The sequence below is a fragment of the Pongo abelii genome, chromosome 6 (assembly GCF_028885655.2).
Source record: "Pongo abelii isolate AG06213 chromosome 6, NHGRI_mPonAbe1-v2.0_pri, whole genome shotgun sequence".
In the NCBI taxonomy this organism is placed as follows: Eukaryota; Metazoa; Chordata; class Mammalia; order Primates; family Hominidae; genus Pongo; species Pongo abelii.
This window is the reverse complement of record NC_071991.2, coordinates 6,895,933-6,920,227: the sequence shown is the minus strand read 5'-3', so window position 1 is coordinate 6,920,227 and position 24,295 is coordinate 6,895,933. Positions and strand designations below refer to the sequence as shown.

Here is a 24,295-nt window from a genome sequence, read left to right as displayed (position 1 = left end):
GATGTGTAGCAGATAATTTATTACACAAATAATAATGATAATGACATATAATACTCTTTACTATAATTCTAGATTTCCAGATAGCCTGTCACAGATGCTTTTTTTTTTTTTTTTGAGACAGAGTCTTGCACTGTCACCCAGGCTGGAGTGCAGTGGCACGATCTCAGCTCACTGCAACCTCCGCCTCCCAGGCTCAAGTGATTCTCCTGCCTCAGTCCCCCGAGTAGCTGGGACTAGAGGTGCCTGTGCCACCATGCCCAGCTAATTTTTGTATTTTAGTAGGGATAGGGTTTCACCATGTTGGCTAGGCTGGTTTCGAACACCTGACCTCAAGTGATCTGTCCACCTCGGGCTCCCAGAGTGCTGGGATTACAAGTGTGAGCCACTGCACCTGGTCAATGCCCAGAATTTTCATCAGCCCAATGAAATACTCTTGTCTAAAAATATATTTGCTCACAGACCTTGCAAGCTTGTATTTTACTTTTATTATTATTAGTTTCATTTATTCTTAAACTTTTGGTACAGATCTTGCAATGTTTTTACTTTTTCTTTTAAGAGACAGGGTCTCGCTATGTTGCCCAGGCTGGTCTCAGCCTCAAGCCAGCTTGCTACCTGGCTGATGTTGCAATGTTAACATTAATTTCCTGGTACTGTTCTCTGACTTCCGTCTTCTCCTTCCCAAGCCCTGCCATTCCACTCCAGCCCCACCCCTGCCTCTCATTCCTTCTACTTACTCTTTTTTTTTTTTTTTGAGACAAAGTCTTGCTCTGTCGCCCAGGCTGGAGTACAGTGGCGTGATCTCAGCTCACTGCAACCTCTGTCTCCCAGGTTCAAGTGATTCTCCTGCCCCAGCCTCCCGAGCAGCTGGGATTACAGGCACGTGCCACCACGCCCAACTAATTTTTGTATTTTCAAGTAGAGACGGAGTTTCACCATGTTGGCCAGGCTGTTCTCGAACTCCCGACCTCAACTGATCCGCCTGCTTCGGCCTCCCAAAAGTGCTGGAATTACAGGCGTCAGCCACCGCGCCTGGCCCCACTTATGCTACACATAATCAGTTATTCATTCATTGAAAATTTAAGAATGCCCAGAATGTGCTCTGTTACATTCATAGGAGTGAATAAGATGGACAAGGTGCCTCTGCTCATGAAACTTACACTTTTAAGGGAGGAGGTAAGAGATAATAAACATGATGTAATGTCAGGGACTCATTATGTGCCATGAAGGAAACTAAAGCAGCATAAGGAACAGAGACTGACAGTTTTGCTGTTTTAGCTAAGGTGGTCAGGGAAGGCCTCTTTGATGCAGTGACACTTGAGCTGAGGCCTGAATGAAGTGAGGGATAGAAACGCAGCAGGAGCGGGGCACCATGCCTCACACCTGTAATCTCAGCACCTTGGGAGGCCCAGGTGGGCGGATCACTTGAGGTCTGGGGTTCAAGACCAGCCTGGGCAACATGGCGAAACCCTGTCTCTATTAAAATACAAAAATCAGGCCGGCCACGGTGGCTCACGCCTGTAATCCCAGCACTTTGGGAGCCTGAGGCGGGTGGATCACGAGGTCAAGAGATCGAAACCGTCTTGGCCAACATGGTGAAACCCGTCTCTGCTAAAAATACAAAAATTAGCCAGGCGTGGTGGCCCATGCCTGTAGTCCCAGCTACTCGGGAGGCTGAGGCAGGACAATCGCTTGAACCCAGGAGGCAGAGGTTGCAGTGAGCCAAGATCGCACCCTGCACTCCAGCCTGGCGACAGAGCGAGACTCCGTCTCAAAAAAAAAACAAGAAACAAAAAACAAAAAAAAACAAAAACAAAAAAAGAGGCAGGAGAGGCTGGGTGCGGTGGCTCACGCCTATAATCCCAGTACTTTGGGAAGCTGAGGTGGGCGGATCACTTGAGGTCAGGAGTTCGAGACCAGCCATGGCCAACATGGCAAAACCCTGTCTCTACTAAAAATACAAAAATTAGCTGTGCATGGTGGCATATGCCTATAATCCCAGCTACTCAGAACGCTGAGGCAGGAGAATCGCTTGAACTCAGGAGGCTGAGGTTGCAGAACTCAGATCGTGCCATTGCACTCCAACCTAGGCGACAGAATAAGACTTCATCTCAAAAAAAAGAAAATGAGGCAGGAGAATCAGGAATGAGGGTAATCAATGGTTAACAAGGGTTAAAGCATAAGCAAAAGATCAGCAGGTGCAGCCAGTTCTGGGCAAGATTAGGCAGCGTAGAGGCCACATCTGCACTTCTGTGATAACAAGACAGAAGTTTCCACTTCAGCCATGGGTGTTAACCACATTCTTTCCGCTTAATAAAGACCCTAATTGAGGGCTCTTGAGCTGTATGGTCTCTTGAGCTTTGTGTCAATCAGTCTGTGCTTTTTACTCCATTTGTTTGTCTTTTGTTGATTCTTTTTTTGTTGTTGTTGTTGCTTTGTGAAGTTTTTGTTGCAATTTTTATTTATTTATTATTTTTGAGATGGAGTTTTGCTCTTGTTGCCCAGGCTGGAGTGCAGTGGTGTGATTTTGGGTCACTGCAACCTCCATCTCCCGGGTTCAAGCAATTCTCCTGCCTCAGCCTCCCGAGTAGCTGGGATTACAGGCATGTGCCACCACATCCAGCTAATTTTTAGGAGAGACAGGGTTTCGCCACGTTGGCCAGGCTGGTCTTGAACTCGTGACTTCAGGTGATCCTCCTGCCTCAGCCTCCCAAAGTGTTGGGATTACAGGCATGAGCCACCGTGCCTGGCCTAATTTTTGTATTTTCAGTAGAGACAGGGTTTCGCCATGTTGGCCAGGCTGGTCTTGAACCCCTGACCTCAGGTGATCCACCCACCTCAGCCTCCCCAAAGTGCTGAGATTACAGGCGTGAGTCACCGCGCCTGGCCTTGTGTTGCAATTCTTGGTTCAACACGCAAGCACCTGACCAACTCACAGCCAAGACTTTCCATCCGGTAACAGAAATACCTGCAGGAGGACTATTCCTGGCAGAGGAAACACGGAACGTAGAACCCCCTGGAGCAAGAATGACCCTGATGTCTTTTCAGAGTGGGAAAAGGCGGCAGGCAGTGGGGTGGGTGATGGAGGCAGATAGTAACCAGGGAGACAGATAAATGAACCCTTACAAACTTCTGATGTGTGACTACCGGGGAAAGGCCTTTGCTAGGGGCTGGAGTGTAATTTTTTTTTTTTTTTTTTTTTTTTTTTTGAGACGGAGTCTTGCTCTGTTGCCAGGCTAGAGTGCAGGGCGCAATCTCGGCTCACTGCAATCTCCGCCTCCCGGGTTCAAGTGATTCCCCTGCCTCAGCCTCCCAAGTAGCTGGGACTACAGGTGCCCACCACACCCGGCTAACTTTTTTTTTTAAATTTTAGTAGAGACGGGGTTTCACCATGTTGGCTAAGATGGTCTCGATCTCTTCCTGACCTCGTGATCCGCCCGCCTTAGCCTCCCAAAGTGTTGGGATTACAGGCGTGAGGCACAGCGCCTGGCCTGGAGTGTAATTTTATGCACAAGGATTGTGCCTTGCAAATCCCAGGCAGGGTGCAGGCTTTATCTGAAGGTTCACAAAGTCACCCTGGCTGCTGAAGAGGACACAGAATGAGAAAGCACAGTGGGGTCATGAGCCCAGGCAGGAGATGAAGGTGGCTCAGACCAGGGTGGGGCGGTGGGGGTACTGAAAAGCACTCAGACCCCACCCCGCCAGCTGCAGGGTGGTTTCAGACCCTGAACTCGAGGGGTTCCTAACGCGGGCTCCTTACAGCAAGGGGCACAGATGGAAGTAATGTTGTCCCATGCTTGCAAGTCTCACAGACGGGGGTATGAGTCCCACACCTGCCATTGACAGCCTGGGTCTCTGGGCTAGCTAATTCCTCCGGGCCTGAGGAGTCCCTCGTTATAAAATAAAAATTTTGGTCGGGTGTAGTGGCTCACACCTGTAATACCAGCACTTTGGGAGGCTGCGGCGGGAGGACGGTTTGAGGCCAGGAGTTCGAGACCAGCCTGGGCAACAGAGTGAGACTCCCGTCTCTACAAAAAATAGGAAAATTAATGGAGAAACCCCATCTCTACTAAAAATACAAAATTAGCTGGGCGTGGTGGCACATGCCTGTAATCCCAGCTACTCAGGAGGCTGAGGCAGGAGAATCGCTTGAACCCGGGAGATGGACGTTGTGGTGAACCAAGATCGCGCCATTGCACTTCAGCCTGGGGCAACAAGAGCGAAACTCCGTCTCAAACAACAACAAAAAAAATCAGCCGGGAGTGTGGCACATGCCTTTGGTCTCAGCTACTCGGGAGGTTGAGGTGGGAGAGTAGCTGGAATCCAGGAATTTAAGGCGGCATTCAGGAGTTCAAGGCTGCAGTGAGTCATGATTGCGCCACTGCACTCCAGCCTGAACGACAGAACCATACGCCGCCTTAAACAAACAGGGCCGGGCGCGGTGGTTCACGCCTGTAATCCGAGCACTTTGGGAGGCCAAGGCAGGCGGATCACTTGAGGTCAGGGGTTCGAGACCAGCCTGGCCAACATGGTGAAACTTCGTCTCTACTAAAAATACAAAAATTAGCCGTGGTGGCACGCTCCTGTAATCACAGCTACACGGGAGCCTGAGGCAGGTGAATCGCTTGAGCCCTGGAGGCGGAGGATGCAGTGTACCGAGATCCCACCCACTGCACTCCAGCCTGAGAACACAGCGAGACTCCGTCTCAAGAAAAAAAAAAAAAAAGGAAAAGGAAATATCACCAGAACGGATATCACTGCACTTTTCACGAAAAAGAAAAAGGAAATACCAGAACAGATTTCACCGACGGGCAGACCTGCAACCGACTCTGCCAGCGCCTTCCGGATCAGCGTTTCTGCGCAGGCGCAGAGAGCTCCCGCGGAAGAGGCGGTGTGGGGCTCAGTGCGCGTGCGCCGATCTCGGCCTCAGCGTGAGCATGCGCAGGGCCCCGCCCTCGCGGCGTCTGCGCTTGAGCGCCGATAATTTGGTGGCGGCGTCCGGAGGGTGCTGGTCTGTGTTCGGTGAGCGGCGCGCTGGGTCTGTCCTGAGTGCGGGCTACGGCACCTTCGCCATGCCGGGGATGGTACTCTTCGGCCGGCGCTGGGCCATCGCCAGCGACGACTTGGTCTTCCCAGGGTTCTTCGAGCTGGTCGTGCGAGTGCTGTGGTAAGGACGGCGGCTATGGGGGCGGTGGAGCACACCGGGGAGGGAGCAGGGGGCGAGCTGTCCCTTGAGACGGTGACAGAAGTGGCTTCCCAAGCACTGTCGCGGTCCCAGCGCTGGCCACGCATCCTCTTATCGAGTTCTCACCACCGCCCGAAGAGGTGGGCAGTGGTGCTGTGTCCATTTGACGGATGACAAACCGAAGCCCCCAGACTGTGTGGGCTGGACCCGGGGACACACAGGGGGCCTGGAAGTCCGCGCATCAGGACGCGAGCACCCCTTTGTGTGCAGCGCCGAGACCTGGCCCTGGGGAGCCGCGAGGGTGTTACCGTCGGCAAAAGCCTTGGCCTCGAGGTCTCCTTTCCTGAGGCGGGAGCAGCCACTTCTGCCCTTCCTTCCCTTTGTACGGGGCACTTGAATCTGCAACATGAAGGATAGGAAAAAATACCGAGCCGGTTGTGGTTGCATTTCGTGAGAAGCAGACAGGCTCAATATACAACGCTGTTGTCTTTCAAAGTGTGGAATCAGTGGGAAGTGGCATTGGTACCTGAAGTTTGTTCCCAGAGGATCTGTGCAGGGAATGAATCATTGTTATGAAAAAGTAGAGTCTTGGCTGGGCGCCGTGGCTCACGCCTGTTATCTCAGCACATTGAGAGGCTGAGACGGGAGGATTGCTTGAGGGCAGGAGTTTGAGACCAACCTGGGCAACATAGACCCCTTTTCTTTTTATTTTTTTGAGACAGGGTCTCACTCTACTACCCAGGCGGGAGTGCATTGGTGCGATCACCACTCACTGCAGCCCCAACCTCCTGGGCTCAAGCGATCTTCCCACTTCAGTCTTCCAAGTAGCTGGGACCACAGACTCGTGCCACCACGCCCAGCTAACTTTTTCTATTTTTTTGTAAAGATGGAGTCTCACTGTGTTGCCCAGGCTAGTGTCCAACTCCTGTGCTCAAGTGATCCTCCTGCCTTGGCCTCCCAAAGTGCTGGGATTACAGACATGAGCCACCGTGCCGGGCCTAGATCTTTTATTATTGGCAGTTATATTCCAGGCCAGGTGCAGTGACTCATGCCTGTAATCCCAGCACTTTGGGAGGCCAAGGCAGAAAGATCACTTGAAGCTAGGAGTTCAAGACCAGTCTGGGCAACATAGCAAGACCCTGTCTCTACAAAAAGAAAATTATATTCCAAAGTGAACCTTGCCTTGTTTTGGAAAATATTAACTCCTTTTATTTCTTTCCTTTTTTTTTTTTTGAGACAGAGTCTCACATTGTTGCCCAGGCTGGAGAGCAGTGGCACGATCTCGGCTCACTGCCACCTCCGCGTCCCAGGTTCAAGCAATTCTCTTGTCTCAGCCTCTCGAGTAGCTGGGACTACAGGCGCACACCACTACGCCCAGCTTTTTGCTTTTTTTTTTTTTTTTTTGTATTTTTAGTAGAGACGGGGTTTCACCATGTTGATCAGGATGGTCTCGATCTCCTGACCTTGTGGTCCGCCCACCTCAGCCTGCCAAAGTGCTGGGATTACAGGTGTGAGCCACCGCGCCCAGTCCCCTTTTATTTCTTTGTATTATGTTTTACACAGCAGCTCCTTGGATTTCATTTCTGACCCTTCCCTTTTTTTTTTTTTTACCAGGTGGATTGGCATTCTGACGTTGTATCTCATGCACAGAGGGAAGCTGGACTGTGCTGGTGGAGCCTTGCTCAGCAGTTACTTGATCGTCCTCATGATTCTCCTGGCAGTTGTCATATGTACTGTGTCAGCCATCATGTGTGTCAGCATGAGAGGTAAAAAGTAGCCTTTTCTATTTGATACCTATTTTTTATAGCTTTATTGAGATATAATTCACATACCATACAATTCACTTATGTAAACTTTCCAATTCAGCAGTTTTTAATATAATCACAGAGTTGTGCAACCATCACCACAATCAAGTTTATAACATTTTCTTCAGTCCTAAAAGAAATCCTGTACTAGGTGGGACACAGTGGCTCACACCTGTAATCCCAGCACTTTGGGAGGCTGAGGCGGGTGGATCACTTGAGGCCAGGAGCACGAGACTAGCCTGGCCGGCACAGTGGAACCCCATCTCTACGTCTCTACTAAAAATAGAGAAAATTATGTTGGCACATGCTTGTAATCCCAGCTGCTAGGGAGCTGAGATCGCGCCACCGTACTCCAGCCTGGGTGACAGAGTGAGACTCTGTCACAAAGCAGAAAGAAAGAGATCCCGTACCCATTAGCAGTCACTCCTCATTTTCCCAAACTCTCCCAACCCTAAGCAGTCACTAATTTGCTTTCTGTCTGTGTACATTTGCCTATTGTGGACGTCATATAAGTGGAATTTATTCACTGTATGGCCTTTTGGTCTGGTTTCTTAAACTTAGCATAATGTCTTCAAGGTTCATCCATGTTTTAGCATGTATCAGTACTTCATTTTTATGGCTGAATAAGAGCATCGAATGAATGGACCACATTTTATTTATCCATTTGCCATTTGGTAGGCATTTGGATTGTTTGCATTTTTCACCTATTATGAATAATGCAGCTATGAACATTCGCATACAAGTGTTTATACAGACATGTTTTCATTTCTCTTGAGTGTGTACCTAGGAGTGGAATTGCTGGATCATGTGTTAATGCCCTGTGAAACCTTTTGAGGAACTGCCAGACTTTTCCAAGCAGCTGTACCATTTTACATTCCCACCAGCAGTGTATAAGGGTTCTAATTGCTCAACGCTCTTATTATATGACTTGTTAATTATAGCCATCCTAGTGAAAGTGAAGTGGTAGCTCATGATTTTGTTTTGTTTTGTTTTGTTTTGTTTTTTTGAGATGGAGTCACACTCTGTCACCCAGGCTGGAGTGCCATGGTGCAATCTCGGCTCACTATAACCTCTGCCTCCCGGGTTCAAGTGATTCTCCTGCCTCAGCCTTCCGAGTAGCTGGGGCTACAGGCCATTTGTTTTTTATCTCATGGCTTTGAGGAACATTTCTTTGATGACTAATGATGTTGAACATCCTTTCATTTGCTTATTGCTCATTTGTATATCATTTTTGTGGAAATGTCTTTTCAGATCTTTTGCCCAATTTTAGACTAGGCTATTGATCCTTTTATTTTTTATTTTTATTTTTTGAGATAGAGTCTCCCTCCGCTGCGCAGGCTGGAGTGCAGTGGCATGCTCTCTGCTCACTGCAGCCTCCGTCTCCTGGGTTCTAGTGATTCTCGTGCCTCAGCCTCTCATGTAGCTGGGATTACAGGCACCCGCTACCACGCCTGGCTAATTTTTGTATTTTTAGTAGAGATGGGGTTTTACCATGTTGGTCAGGCTTGTCTCGATCTCCTGACCTCAAGTGATCCACCCGCTTCGACCTCCCGAGGTGCTAGGATTACAAGTGTGAGTCACCACGCCTGGCCCCTTTTATTTTTACATTGTGAGGGTTACAACTATTTTGTTGTTGTTAGAGACAGTGTCTTGCTCTGTTGCCCAGGCTAGAGTGCAGTGGCGCAGTCATAGCTCACTGCAGCCTCAAATACTTGGGCTCAAGCAATCCTCTCTTCTCAACCCCCAAGTAGCTGGAACTACAGGCACGTGCCACCATACCTGGCTAATTTTTTTTATTTGTATTTTTTGTAGAGACAGGGTCTTGCTATATAGCTTAGACTGATCTTGAACTCCTGGGCTCAGGTGATCCTCTCGTCTTGGTGTCCCAAAATGCTAGGATTACAGGGGTGAACCACCGCATCTGATCACCTATTCTTCATATTTTTTTATATGTGTTACAGTTTTCTGTAGATAACCATTTATCTGAGAATGTCTCCAGAAGTGTTGGAAACCTTCCCTGTTGGATTCCTCTGCTTCATAGGATGATGTGAGCACTGTGGTGACTAATAAAGGAATGCATTCATAGAAATGATTCATCGGTCAGAGGCAGGGCTGTGTGACATGCCACCATCCGCCATGTTTTAGTCTTTAGTCACTGCTTGAATTGGGATGGACGAGGTATGCATATCAGATATATGCTGGTGGTGGAGGTGCACTGGGAGGCGCTGGTGATACAGTGAGTGACGGCATCAAGATCTTGACAGTTTGGAATAAAGGACCGAAATGTAAAAGGTGTTAGCTCATGGGAGAAATGTAGAGGATAGAAATGTTAGCAGCAACATCTTTCATGAGAAGAAGACCTTAGGGTTTGGGATGACCAGCAAGAGTGGCATGTGCCTGATTACCCCAGTAACATAGAAAACAGAGCTCTGTGTATTTTATTTTACTTTTTTCTTTCGAGACAGAGTTTTGCCCTTGTTGCCCAGGGCTGGACTGCAATGGTGTAATCTCAGCTCACTGCAACCAACCTCTGCCTCCCAGGTTCAAACAATTCTGCCTCAGCCTCCCAACTAGCTGAGATTACAGGCACGTGCCACCACACCCAGCTAATTTTTTTGTATTTTTAATAGAGACAAAGTTTCCCTTTTTTTTTTTTTTTTTGTATTTTTAGTAGAGACAAAGTTTGGTTATTTATTTATTTATTTATTTATTTATTTATTTATTTATTTTTTGGGGGGATGGAGTCTCGCTCTTTCACCCAGGCCAGACTGCAGTGGCGCTATCTCTATCTCAGCTCACTGCAAGCTCCGCCTCCCGGGTTCACACCATTCTCCTGCCTCAGCCTCCCAAGTAGCTGGGACTACAGGTGCCTGCCACCGTGCCTGGCTTTTTTTTTTTTTTTTTTTTTTTTTTTGTATTTTTAGAAGAGATGGGGTTTCACTGTGTTAGCCAGGATGGTCTCGATCTCTTGACCTCGTGATCCACCCACCTCAGCCTCCCAAAGTGCTAGGATTACAGGCGTGAGCCACTGCACCTGGTCTAGTAGAGACAAAGTTTAACCATGTTGGCCAGGCTGGTCTCCTGACCTCAGGTGATCCACCCACCTCATCCTCCCAAAGTGCTGGTATTACAGGTGTTAGCCACCGCACCCAGCTAGCTCTGTGTATTTTAGTATGCCTCTAGAAACATCCACGCAAGGAGGCTCCCCGTTTGTGTTGGCCCCCAAGTGTAGGCTGTCATTGGTGCCAGATGCTTAAGGAAAGAAAGAAACCATGTGTACAGTGTGGCTTCAGCGCTGGGAAGCTTCTTATTGAAGGTGAAGTATTGAGACTGGTGTCATTTCAGATACAGCATTATCTAACTTATTTGCTCTTTTTTGTTCATCTCACATTCTGGTTAGACCACTGAGTTCGTGGCTGTAATAGCAGGATCAGAGTGGAAGCAGTCGGTGTTCTTTTTTTTTTCCTTACATGTTTGTTTGTGTTGAGATATTTTTGGTGTTGGGACGCCTTTACCTCCCTGTGAGGGATGCTCATATTCACTCCGTTCCCTCCTCCTAGACACTCGTACGATGCTTGCATCATCATGTACCTGTGGTCAGAGCTCAGAAATCATCTGTGGGTTGTCGGAGTGTTGTGGGTTGTCTATCCCACAGCCTCCTCCAAACAGAACCCGTTTTGTTTTGCCCCCATCCCACACATACCAAGTATGCGTCAGAGAAGCAGACCCTAGGCCCGGCTCATGTATCGGTGATCAGTTCAGGAATGGACACATGACCCATTTTGGCCCAGTGAGAGTCAGGGAGAGTTTGGTGGAAGGTTCTGGGGAAGTGCTTCCTTGCCCCTCTAGGAAGGATCCAAAAGCCATTTATCATCATGCTCCTTCTGGCTGAAGCTGCGTCTCCACTCACAGCCTAAGGCGAGCTGACATACAGAGCAGGGGAGAGCTGGGAGAAGCACAAGGAGATGGAGCCTTGTCTCGGTCAGGGCAGCCCCGATGCCGTCTTGCTTCTGCACTCAGTCCTTCGAGTCAGTGTGGCCCTTCCTGCTTTTCAGCCAGTTTGAGTTGAATTTTCTGTAACTTGTGGCTAGAGATATCCCAACCGAACTGAACACAGTATTTTATAAAAACATGTTCGTTTAATTGTCAGTTTGTTACACATAACATCATATGCCTTATTAAAAATATGTATTGAAGGCCAGGCACGGTGGCTTACACCTGTAATTCCAGCACTCTGGGAGGCTGAGGCGGGTGGATCACGATGTCAGGAGATCAAGACCATGCTGGCTAACACGGTGAAACCCCGTCTCTTCTAAAAATACAAAAAATTAGCTGGGCGTGGTGGCGGGCCCTTGTAGTCCCACCTACTCAGGAGGCTGAGGCAGGAGAATCGCTTGAACTCAGGAGGCGGAGGTTGCAGTGAGCCGAGATTGCACCATTGCACTCCAGCCTGGACGACAGAGTGAGACTCCGTCTCAAAAAAAAAGTTTGTTTAATTGTCAGTTTGTGGCCGGGCGCGGTGGCTCACGGCTGTAATCCCAGCACTTTGGGAGGCCGAGGCGGGCGAATCACGAGGTCAGGAGATCGAGACCATCCTGGCTAACATGGTGAAACCCCGTCTCTATTAAAAACTACAAAAAATTAGCCGGGCGTGGTGGGGGGCGCCTGTAGTCCCAGCTACTTGGGAGGCTGAGCCAGGAGAATGGCGTGAACCCGGGAGGCGGAGCTTGCATTGAGCCGAGATCGCACCACTGCACTCCAGCCTGGGCGACAGAGCGAGACTCCATCTCAAAAAAAAAAAAAAAAAAAATTGTCAGTTTGTTACATGTAACGTCATATGCCTTATTAAAAATATGTATTGAAGGCTGGGAGCGGTGGCTCAAGCCTGTAACCCCAGCACTTTCACAAGAGCAAAACTCCGTCCCCCCCTCAAAAAAAAAGAAAGAAAAAACCAATGGTCAGTAGGAAAATGGGCAAAGAACATGAACAGGTAAAGGAAATATAAATGATTGATTGATTGATTGATTGATTGATTGATTGATTTTGAGATGGAATCTCGCTGTGTTGCCCAGGCTGGAGTGCAGTGGTGGGATCTCAGCTCACTGCAACCTCCGCCTCCCAGTTTCAAGCAGTTCTCCTGCCTCAGCCTCCCAATTAACTGGGATTACAGGCACATACCACCATGCCTGTCTAATTTTGTGTTTTTTTGTAGAAACCATGTTGGCCAGGCTGGTCTCGAACTTCCGCCATGGCCTCCCAAAGTGTTGGGATTACAGGCGTGAGCTACTGCACCCGGCTGACATAGCTAACTTCTGTTGTCCCTTTTGTTTCATAAATCAAGTCCCAATACTCTGTCATCTGAGCTGAAAGAATGCTTCTTTAGCTTTTGGCTGATACTTCTCTCTAAAAGGAACATCACAAGATGTGGAGGGAACATTTGGAGCAGGTGGAATTCAGTCCTCTCCATCCAGAAGACTGATCCTCTTCTGTAGCTCAATTGAGGAAAACTTTTTTTTTTTTTTTTTTTTTTTGAGACGGAGTTTCGCTTTTGATTCCCCAGGATAGAGTGCAATGGCATGATCTCGGCTCACTGCGACCTCCGCCTTCAGGGTTCAAGTGATTGTCCTGCCTCAGCCTCCCAAGTAGCTGGGATTACAGGATTACAGGCATGCACCACCACACCTGGCTAATTTTGTATTTTTAGTAGAGACTGGGTTTCTCCATGTTGGTCAGGCTGGTCTTGAACTCCAGGTGATCTGCCCACCTCAGCCTCCCAAAGTGCTGGGGATTACAGGTGTGAGCCACTGCGCCCGGCATTTGAGGAAAACTTTGATACTGTGGTAGTTTCTTTCTTTTTTTTTTTTTTTTGAGACAGAGTCTCTCTCCATCACCCAGGCTGGAGTGCAGTGGCATGATCTTAGCTCACTGCATCCTCTACCTCTTGGGTTCGACCGATTCTCCTGCCTCAGCCTCCCGAGTAGCTGGGATTACAGGTGCCCACCACCATGCCTGGCTAATTTTTGTATTTTTAGTAGAGATGGGTTTTTGCCATGTTGGCCAGGCTGGTCTCGAACTCCTGACCTCAGGTGATCCACCCGCCTTGCCCTCCCAAATTGCTGGGATTATAGGTATGAGCCACCGCACCCGGCCTAGTTTCTATTTTTTATTTGAAAACCTCCCAAATGAAATCCTACTGTTGCACCTTGTGGGAGGTTTGATTAGGGATGGTCCACCCTTATGACTACCATGTTTTGACAGAAGAACACTTTTGACATACAAAGTCTGCCTTGTGCCATGTGTGGCTTTGATTGTGGGATGCCTCCTTGTATCTCCTCTGTGTTTGTATCCCAAGAGCTCATTGCTAAGCTGGGTCAGAGAAGATCGCAGCATTGGCTGTGGGAGTTGAGTGTACTGATTCTGGGACCTAGGCCTTCCTTTCATTGCTCTTCCATAAGTGGCTGTGTCTGATGATGGATGATAGGGTTACTTAACCAAGACGGTGGTGAGGACATTACATTTAGGAATGCAGCTGTGCTCGTTGGTTATGGGGCCAGTGACCTTAGGAAGCCTGCTGCGGCAGCCAGGTCCATACTAGCATCTGTTTTTCTTAAGGAAAAATAAAAGGGAAAGTTTTTCTTTTTTCTTTTTTTTCTTTTTGAGATAGAGTCTCACTCTGTCGCCCAGGCTGGAGTGCAGTGTCACAATCTTGGCTTACTGCAACCTCTGCATCCTGGGTTCAAGCAATTCTCTTGCCTCAACTTCCTGAGTAGCTGGGACTACATGAGCACACCACCATGCCCGGCTAATTTTTTATATTTTAGTAGAGATGAGGTTTCACCATGTTAGCCAGGCTGGTCTCAAACTCCTGAGCTCAGACAGTCCACCCACCTTGGCCTCCCAAAGTGCTAGGATTACAGGCGTGAGCCACCGCACACGGCCAGAAATTTTTTCTAGGCAGGCAAAACCGTGTAAAGGAGATTTTCTCAGTACCACCACCACCATCATCATCATCATCTTTTTAAAAAAATAATCAGAGATGAGGTCTCTCTGTGTTCCCCAGGGTGGTCTCGAACTCCTGGGCTCAAGCAATCCTCCTGCCTTGGCCACCCAATGTGCTGGGATCAATATCTTATTTTCTGGAACCTTAATAAGAGCAACACCATCACTTGATTCCTTGTCTGTGTATTTCATTAATGCAGTATCAGCAGTTGTCATCACAGTTGGAGTTTCAGGTCCAGGTGCTGCTGATATTATGATGTGTCTGTTTTTAGAATCCCAGCCCTCCAGGAAGCAGTGTGTATGCAGATTCTGTTTCCTGTTTCTCTGGGGTGTTTGGCTATTGTTATAACAAGCTCCAAATATAGGACTGTGTTTTTTTTTGTTTGTTTGTTTGTTTTTTTACATACCTGCACTCTTTCCCCCTCAGAGAGGTTAGTGTTACAATTATTTAGCTTATAAAATTTTGTCTTTGTGCCAAAAATGAGGCTGTTAGTGCCTAATATTTTATTTGTTTATTTATTTTTGCATTTTTAAAATTATTATTATACTTTAAGTTTTAGGGTACATGTGCACAACGTGCAGGTTTGTTACATATGTGTATATGTGCCATGTTGGTGTGCTGTACCCGTTAATCGTCATTTACATTAGGTATATCTCCTAATGCTATCCCTCCCTCCTTCCCCACCCCACGACAGGCCCCGGTGTGTGATGTTCCCCACCTTGTGTCCAAGTGTTCTCATTGTTTGGTTCCCACCTATGAGTGAGAACATGGCGGTGTTTGGTTTTCTGTCCTTGTGATAGTTTGCTCAGAATGATGGTTTCCAGCTTCATCCATGTCCCTACAAAGGACATGAACTCATCCTTCTTTATGTTAGTGCCTAATATTTTTAAATGTAACTATTTAAGTCATTCTAACAGAAGATAATTTTTTGAATTCAAAAGCTATTTCCTGGCAGGGTGCTGTGGCTCATGCCTGTAATCCCAGCACTTTGTGAGGCGAAGGCGGGCAGATCACTTGAGGTCGGGAGTTCAAGACCAGCCTGGCCAACATGGTGAAACCCAGTCTCTACTAAAAATACAAAAATTAGCCAGGTGTAATGCCTCTAATCCCAGCTACTAGGGAGGCTGAGGCAGGAGAATCGCTTGAACCTGGGAGGCGGAGGTTGTGGTAAGCTGAGATCACACTACTGCACTCCAGCCTGGGCGACAGAGTGAGACTCCATCTAAAAAAACAAAAACAACAATCAACCAAAAAACTCCCACAAAAAAACAACTGTCTATGGGACTATTAGGCCTATTTCAGCATGGTGGTGTGCACCTGTAGTCCCAGCTACCCGAGAGGCTGAGGTGGGTGGATCACTTGAGCCTGAGAGGTTGAGGCTGCAGTGAGTCGTGATTGTGCTGCCACACTCCAGCCTGGGCAAGAGAGTGAGACCCTGTCTCCAAAAAAGTAGCTATTACGCTCTCTGAGCTTCAGTTTGCTTGCTCATACGTAAAATGAGATAATGACTAACCCAGTCATTGTGGGGATTAAAGAACTATGCGCATAAAGTGTCTTAGGATGGTGTCTAGAACAATATAGGTCTCAAAGGGGTGTGGAGCTTATTTTTCTGGCTGTTAGAACTTGGGTGACCATATATCCTTGTTTGCCTGGGACAGTTCTGTTTTGTGCCTGTTGTCCCAGCATAATTATTACTATTATTATTCTTATTTTTTTTTTTTTGAGACAGAGTCTTGCTCTGTCGCCCAGGCTAGAGTGCAGTGGTGCAATCTCAGCTCACTGCAACCTCCGCCTCCCGGGTTCAAGCGATTCTCCTGTCTCAACCTCCCTCGAAAGTAGCTAGGATTACAGATGCTCGCCACCACGCCTCGCTAATGTTTTTATTTTTAGTAGAGATGAGGTTTCACCATGTTGGCCAGGCTGGTCTCGAACTCCTGACCTCAGGTGATCTACCTGCCTTGGCCTGCTCCCAAAGTGCTGGGAGTACAGGTGTGAGCCACTGCGCCTGGCCCCAGCATAATTATTAATAGTCCCCTTTTTTCCTCTCAGAAGTATACCAGTTTGGGCCATGATTATATTGTCACCCCAGTGAGAACCCAGAAGTGTTTTTAATCCCTGGTAAATCTTAAAAAAGAGCCCAGGACTTTTTGTCACGTTTCCCATCCTCATTTTCTCACTTGCTCTCTGACTTAGGTGCTGATTACCAATTACAAGTAGAAAAAGTCAGGAGGCGGGTGTGTGCACAGGACAAATGTATGCTCTGCAAAAACTGTATTTTTGCAAAAAGGAAGCTCTTCATCTCTGAGGAAGCAACTGAGCAGTCGGAACGTTTTTTGTATTTCAGGAACAATTTGTAACCCTGGACCGCGGAAGTCTATGTCTAAGCTGCTTTACATCCGCCTGGCGCTCTTTTTTCCAGAGATGGTCTGGGCCTCTCTGGGGGCCGCCTGGGTAGCAGATGGTGTTCAGTGCGACAGGACAGTTGTAAACGGCATCATCGCAACCGTCGTGGTCAGGTGACATCTCCCTTCTTCTCTTTGAGTTTCAGTGGATTTGAGGCATAGGTGAACAAACCCTTGTAACATGACATAGAGTCCGGCGTCCCTCGGACTTCCTGAAATAGTTAGAAATTGGAGTTAGTTTCTGCGTAACTCATGAAAATTTAGAGGCACTGGTTATCCATGAAATACAACTCATCTTTCGCTATGCATGTATTGATGTAGATTTCTTTCCTTACCAGTTCTTTATTTTCTACATTCTCTTCTCTCTTTTTTTTTTTTTCTTTTTTTCTTAAGTCTCTTATTCCTAACCCTTCTTTTATAAGAATTCGGAAGAAAACCAAAGACCAGAACCAGGGCAAAAACTAAAACTAAAGGTATGAAAATAGATACGGTGTCCAGAAGTGGGACAGAGAATAATATTCTAGAACGATAAGGTTTTCGTGTTTTCTAGGCTAAAAATCTTAGAGATGATCCAGTCCCGCCCCCTTAACACCCTCTGTTCTAAATAAGGAATCAGACCCGGGCTGTTGCTGCGTTTCTCGAGTCACACCGCCAGGGGGCAGCAGAGTCCCTTCGGGAGGGGCATCTTCCCGGTGGCGTGTGCTCCTGAATCCAGCGTCTTGCAGTGTGGAAATATTTAAACATATAGATGAAAGGCCTGTCAGAGTACCCTGTGATACCTTCATGAGAAGAGCCCTGAGGCACTGAAGGGGAAGGGCGTATGTCATGGTCCCAGGGCCATATGGAGAAGAAGTGCCCGCTGCTTCCGGGCCCAGGCTGCAGCTCTGCCCAGCGGACACCTCCCTGTGCCTTCTGTGGCCTTCACTGTTAGGGCAGGGCCTGGGTTAACCATTGATTCATAAGGAACTTTTTTTTTTTTCTTTGAGACGGAGTCTCCCTCTGTCGCCAGGCTGGCGTGCAGTGGCGCCTCCTCAGCTCACTGCAATCTCGGACTCTGGTTCAAGTGATTCTCCTGCCTCAGCCTCCTGAGAAGCTGGGACTACAGGCACGCGCCACCACACCCAGCTGATTTTTGTGTTTTTAGTAGAGACGGGGTTTCACCATGTTGGCCAGGCTGATCTCGATCTCCTGACCTCGTGATCTGCCAGCCTCGGCCTCCCAAAGTGCTGGGATTACAGGTGTGAGCCACCACGCCCAGCCTCATAAGGAACTTTCTAGAAGAAAGTTGCTTGCCTCGGGCAGGTTCCAGGAGAGCTGCATCTTCCTCGGTAACAGAACCCTCCGTGGTAGAGACTCAGAAACTGAACCTGGAGGAGGGACCCCAGACACCTGCGTGTGGGCTGGGGCCCGCAGTCACCGAGCCTTTTCCTCTCTCTGTCTTGCAGTTGGATCATCATTGCTGCCACTGTGGTTTCCATTATCATTGTCTTTGACCCTCTTGGGGGGAAAATGGCTCCATATTCCTCTGCCGGCCCCAGCCACCTGGATAGTCGTGATTCAAGCCAGTTACTTAATGGCCTCAAGACAGCAGCTACCAGCGTGTGGGAAACCAGAATCAAGCTCTTGTGCTGTTGCATTGGGAAAGACGACCATACACGGGTTGCTTTTTCGAGTACGGCAGAGCTTTTCTCAACCTACTTTTCAGTAAGCCGAGGGGATCTGGTTTGGTCTCTTTCTTCTGTTTCAGTAAATGCTTCTGATGGAGCCGGTCCCTCTGTTCCCATAAAACAGTGTTTGAGAACCTGGCGTCTTTGGGTTTGTGGGGGGTGGCGGGAGACCCTCTGTCTGTGATGAGCCCTCCAGGGAGCAGTTAACTGCAAGAGCCACACCTTCTCAGACCCTGTGCCCCAGTAGGACATGTCTTCGTATTGACACCCATTCACTACCCTGTCAAAATGCTGGATTAGCCTGTAAGGAACCACTTAACAGACGCTGTACACTTTGAGAATAATTTGCACCTGCTATTGAGCAGATACCAAGCACAGGCAGTGGCATGAATCGAGGTTGGAATCAGATAGTGAGTGACTTCTTACCACTTTGTATCATGATGGAAATGATCGACGATGCTACTTTTGGAAGACAGTTTGAATAGATGATTGCAGCACAGAAGGGAGCATCATTCTAGAGCGAGTTCTTCCGCAATTTGAAAATGCTTGTTTTTTTTCACATGCAGCGTGTCATCTTTTTATATGACATTCTCTGCTAAATGCTGTTACATTCCGTACTGAGACGAGGTAAGGGAGGAAGAGTTCTCTGCTTATCCTGCACGCCTGCCAGCCTCTCTTCCCACCTCTGTGCTGTCCGACTTGGCACCATTCAGGGCAGGTCCTGGAGCCTGACACCAAGCCATAGCAGCAGCCTCCGTAGAGAGAAGAGGGAAGCGTGTCCCCTAAATAACTTAAAGGAGTGCTTCAACCTAGTCTTAAGATATTTGGAAGAGGGAAGAAGAGAAGCTGGTTATTTCTAGAGGATGTCGTAATCTACATCATAGGCAGAACTGATGGCTCAGTGGCCGAGTCGCCTGTATATTATCCCTTTTTTTTTTTTTTTTGAGACAAGGTCTCATTTTGTCACCTAGACTGGAGTGCAGTGGCGCAATCTTGGCTGCAACCTCCACCTCCTGTGTTCAAGAGATTCTCCTGCCTCAGCCTACTGAGTAGCTAGAGTACTACAATAGCTGGGATGACAGGCACCTGCCACCACGCCTAGCTAATTTTTGTATTTATAGTAGAGACGGGGTTTCACCATGTTGGCCAGGCTGGTCTCGGACTTCTGACCTCAGGTGATCCGCCCACCTCGGCCTCCCAAAGTGCTGGGATTACAGGCGTGAGCCACTGCACCTGGCAGTATATTGTCCATTCTTACGGGCTACAAGTACCCGGAGGTGATAATTCCTAACTCCTCCATTTCCTGGAGAAAAAGGACACGTCAGGCCCAAGAAGACTCACTGTCTGTTGCTTTCCTAGCTTGGGGTCCTTTTTGAGGCTTGCCATACCAAATCTCTACCATCCACTGTGTTTCAACAAAACCTTCCCAGCATCTTGAGAAATGAGAGTATAAACGTGGGCTAAAATGGTGCATTGCTACAAAAATGGACAATTTATCCATTGATTTCTCCACTTTACAAAATATTTGAAGTAGATTAAAAATAGCTGAGTCACTTGAAGTGAAATTTTAAGACAGATGAATAGCATTTTCATATTCTCCAGTGGACTTGTCTGAGGGCAGGATTTGAAAACATATTCAGGTCACATAGAGAAGCACTCCTGCCAGGAGCAGGCTTTTTAACATACCTCTGTGTCTAGAAATGTCTGTGTGTGCGTGAATGCCTATGAACTATAGAAGACCGGATTTTAGGGAACCCGGGGGCGGTGCCTGCTGGGTTTTATGACAGGCCATTGTGGTTTCCCACCCAGGACACAGATCTGGTGCCCAGCGACATTGCGGCGGGCCTCGCCCTGCTTCATCAGCAACAGGACAATATCAGGAACAACCAAGAGCCTGCCCAGGTGGTCAGCCATGCCCCAGGGAGCTCCCAGGTGAGCCTGGCTTCATGGAGTGTCCAGTTCTGACACTTAAACCTTTTGGTGGGTCTTCAGAATCATACAGCTAACCTATAGCAATTTCCTCCTCCCTTCCTTCCTTCCCCTTTCTCCTCCCCACCCCCTCCCCTCCCCTCCCCACCCCTTCCCCCCTCCCCTTCCCTTCTCTTCCCACCCCTTCCCCCTTCCCCTCCCCTCCCCACCCCTTCCCCCTTCCCCTCCCCTCCCCACCCCTTCCCGCTTCCCCTCCCCTCCCCACCCCTTCCCGCTTCCCCTCCCCTCCCCACCCCTTCCCGCTTCCCCTCCCCTCCCCGCTTCCCCTCCCCTCCCCACCCCTTCCCGCTTCCCCTCCCCACCCCTTCCTCCTCCTCTCCCCACCCCTTCCCCTCCCCACCCCTTCCTCCTCCTCTCCCCACCCCTTCCCCTCCCCTCCCCACCCCTTCCCCCTTCCCATCCCCTCCCCACCCCTTCCCCCTTCCCATCCCCTCCCCACTCCTTCCCCCTTCCCCTCCCCTCCCCACTCCTTCCCCCTTCCCCACTCCTTCCCCCTTCCCCCTTCCCCTCCCCTCCCCACCCCTTCCTCCTCCTCTCCCCACCCCTTCCCCTCCCCTCCCCTGCCCTCACCCCCCCTCCTCTGCCCTCACCCCCCCTCCTCTCCCCTCTCCTCCCCTTCCCTCCCCTCCTCTCCCGTCCCCTCCCTCACCTTTTTTTTTTTTTTTTTTTTTTTTAAAGACAGTCTTGCTCTGTCACCCAGGCTGGAGTGCAGTGGCACAATCTCGGCTCACTGCAAGTTCTGCCTCCCGGATTCGCACCATTCTCCTGCCTCAGCCTCCCGAGTAGCTGGGACTACAGGCACCCGCCACCATGCCTGGCTAATTTTTTTTCTTATTTTTAGTAGAGATGGGGTTTCACCGTGTTAGCCAGGATGGTCTCGATCTCCTGACCTCATGATCTGCCCACCTCAGCCTCCCAAAGTGCTGGGATTACAGGCGTGAGCCACGGCGCCCAGCCTCCCCTCCCCTTTTTTTCTTTTTCTTTTTTGAGACGGAGTTTTGCTCTTGTTGCTCAGGCTAGAGTACAATGACACAATTGGTTCACCTCAACCTCCACCTCCCTGGTTCAAGTGATTCTCCTGCCTCAGCCTCCGGAGTAGCTGGGATTACAGGCGCGTGCCATCACACTCAGCTAATTTTTTGTATTTTTAGTAGAGATGGGGTTTTGCCATGTTGGCCAGGCTGGTCAGGCAAACTCATGACCTCAGGTAATCTGCCTGCCTCGGCTTCCCAGAGTGCTGGGATCACAGGCATGAGCCACCACACTGGGCCTATTTTTCAGTTTTTTAACTTTTATTTTAGGTTCGGGGGTATATGAGCCAGGTTGTTACACAGGGAAACTCATGTCATGAAGGTTTGTTGTACAGATTATTTTGTCACCCAGGTACTAAGCCTGGGACCCTACAGCAGTTTCATTAGCAGCTGGGTTGGAATCTGATTGGCAGCTTCCACTGGTTGCATTGCATTACCTGTCAGGTGAGGCATCTTTGTATCACCTGGAATTCAGGTAGTGGGAACCCATTCCTGGCCACTTTATCATCCATCATATCTTTATTTTTTATTTTATTTTTTGAGACAGAGTGTCACTCTGTCACCCAGGCTGGAGTGCAATGGCACAATCTTGGCTCATTGCAACCTCTACCTCCTGACTTCAAGCAATTCTCCTGCCTCAGCCTCCACAGTAGCTGGGACTACAGGCGTGCATGACCACGCCCAGCTAATTTTTGTATTTTTAGCAGAGACGGGGTTTCACCTTGTTGGCCAGGCTGTTCTCGAACTCTTGGCCTCAAGCGATTTGCTGGCTTCGGCCCCCGAAAGTGCTGAGATTACAGGCATGAGCCACTGCACCCGGCCACATCCATCATGTCTTTGAAGGCTTGTGTTTTAGGAAATTTGCTGTTCAATTCTATGCATTAGAACAATTCCCCTGGGGATGGGGACTGCGATTCTCCCTGGGAGTGTTTGCTTTCTTCTCTGGGGCTGGGGGCAGAAACAGCTCAGCTTTGCTTGGTGATAGTTTTCCTGCTACAGGTTGTTATATTTTTGAGAAAGAAAAGTGCACATAGATGGTATGTATTTTCACTGCTCCGAGTTAAGCCACTCAGTTCTTGACAGTTCGTGTGTGGCAGCGGCATGGAAATGTACTAGTTTCAGACATCTAGATAGGAAATGCTGGCTCATTTCAGCAAAGACACCAGAGAAGTCATTGGAGTGTTTTTTACTGTTAACTTCCCCCGTGCTTGCTGCATTCCTATAAAATGAGGAGTCAGGCCGGGCGTGGTGGCTCATGCCTGGCTTCCCAGCACTTTGGGAGGCCAAGGCAGGTTGATCACCTGAGGTCAGGAGTTTGAGACCAGCCTGGCCAACATGGTGAAACCCCCGTCTCTACTAAAAATACGAAAATTAGCCGGGGGTGGTGGCGGGTGCCTGTAGTCCCAACGACTTGGGAGGCTGAGGCAGGGGAATTGCTTGAACCTGGGAGGCAGAGGTTGCAGTGAGCTGAGATTGTGCCACTGCACTCCAGCCTGGTGACAGAGCGAGACTCTGTCTAAAAAAAAAAAAAAATGAGTCCATGTCAGTCCGTATTGAAGGAGCAGTTTTGCCTGTGGGCGTCTGAGAGTTCTATTCAGTGAAGGAGCACGAAGAGTCAGGAATTAGAGTTCAGGTTTCAGGTCTCAGTGTGTCGATCCTCTGTGTCGGGAGTTGCCTTAATAAACAGTAGTTTTTGTCCTTCTCTTGTAGGAAGCTGATCTGGATGCAGAATTAGAAAACTGCCATCATTACATGCAGTTTGCAGCAGCAGCCTACGGGTGGCCTCTCTACATCTACAGAAACCCCCTCACGGGGCTGTGCAGGATTGGTGGTGACTGGTGGGTTGGCACAGTCTGAGCCTCCATAGCCATATTTCCCTTAAAAAAAAAAAAAAAGCTTTCTATTTTGAGATATTTCAAAAACTTGAAAGAACAGTGCAAAGAACTCCCATGAATCCTTTACCTAGAGTTACCAGCTGTGACTCATCTGGTCACATGCGCTGTATCTTTCTCTCTCCCTCTCTCTCTCTCTCTCTCTATATATATATATATATATATTTTTTTTTTTCCCTGAACCATTTTATTTTTCTCTTTTTGAGACAGAGTTTCACCCTTGCTGCCCAGGCTGGAGTGCAATGGCATGATCTCAGCTCACTGCAGCCTCCATCTCCCAGGCTCAAGCAGTGCTACTGGCTCAGCCTCCTGAGTAGTTGGGATTACAGGTGCCCGCCACCATGCCTGGCTAATTTTCATTTTTTGAGACGGAGTCTCGCTCTGTCACCCAGGCTGGAGTGCAGTAGCACAATCTCGGCTCACTGCAAGCTCCGCCTCCCAGGTTCACGCCATTCTCCTGCCTCAGCCTCCCAAGTAGCTGGGACTACAGGTGCCCACCACCACGCCTGGCTAATTTTTTGTATTTTTAGTAGAGATGGGGTTTCACCATGTTAGCCAGGGTGGTCTCGATCTTCTGACCTCATGATCTGCCCGCCTCGGCCTCCCAAAGTGCTGGATTACAAACGAGAGCCACCACGCCTGGCCACACCTGGCTAATTTTCTATTTTTAGTAGAGACGGCATTTAGTAGAGATGGCATGTTGGCCAGGCTGATCTGGAACTCCTGACCTCGTGGTTCACCTGCCTCAGCCTCCCAAAGTGCTGGGATTACAGGCATCAGCCACCAGGCCCGGCCTCAGGTAATTTTTGTATGTTTAGTAAAGACGGGGTTTCCCCACGTTGACCAGGCTGGTCTCGAACTCCTGACCTCAAGTGATCTGCCTGCCTCAGCCTCCCAGAGTCCTGGGATTACGAGGTGTGAGCCACCGTGCCCAGCCCCAGTAATACCCTTTTTAGCAATTTTTTCTCCAATCCAGGATGCTGGGTTGCATCTAGTTGCCGTGTCTCTTTGGTCTCCTTCAAGTTGTAAGTTTCTCAGCCATTCTTTCCTTTCATGATATTGACGTTTTGAAGAGGACAGTGCGGATATTTTGTAGAAGGGCCCTCAATTTGCATTTGTGTGATGGTTTCCCCATGATTAGATTTACGTTTTACATTTTTGGCGGGAATGGTCCATGACAAACATCCTTCCTAGTGTATCTCATCACGGGATACACGATGCCAGTTTGTCCCATTTCTGGTGATATTACATTGATTGCTTGGCTGAGGTGGTGACTGCCAGCCTTGAGACCATTTAAATATCTTGTCCCGGGCCGGGCGTGGTGGCT

The 24,295-nt window shown here is 48.8% G+C and overlaps 1 protein-coding gene across 2 annotated transcripts in view; it reads left to right on the top strand.

The window, feature by feature from the left end:
* The first annotated feature begins 4,382 nt into the window (after positions 1–4,382).
* DAGLB (diacylglycerol lipase beta) overlaps positions 4,383–24,295 on the top strand; it is a 39,718-nt gene continuing 19,805 nt past the window's right edge. The window contains exons 1-6 of one of the 2 annotated variants that reach the window (XM_024250020.3): positions 4,383–5,164; positions 6,797–6,948; positions 16,332–16,503; positions 17,835–18,093; positions 19,866–19,988; positions 22,787–22,914. In XM_024250020.3, coding sequence (XP_024105788.2) covers positions 4,935–5,164; positions 6,797–6,948; positions 16,332–16,503; positions 17,835–18,093; positions 19,866–19,988; positions 22,787–22,914 — 1,064 coding nt within the window. In that variant the 5' untranslated portion in view covers positions 4,383–4,934. The remainder of the gene's footprint in view (positions 5,165–6,796; positions 6,949–16,331; positions 16,504–17,834; positions 18,094–19,865; positions 19,989–22,786; positions 22,915–24,295) is intronic. The other variant, XM_024250021.3, reaches the window with a different exon arrangement.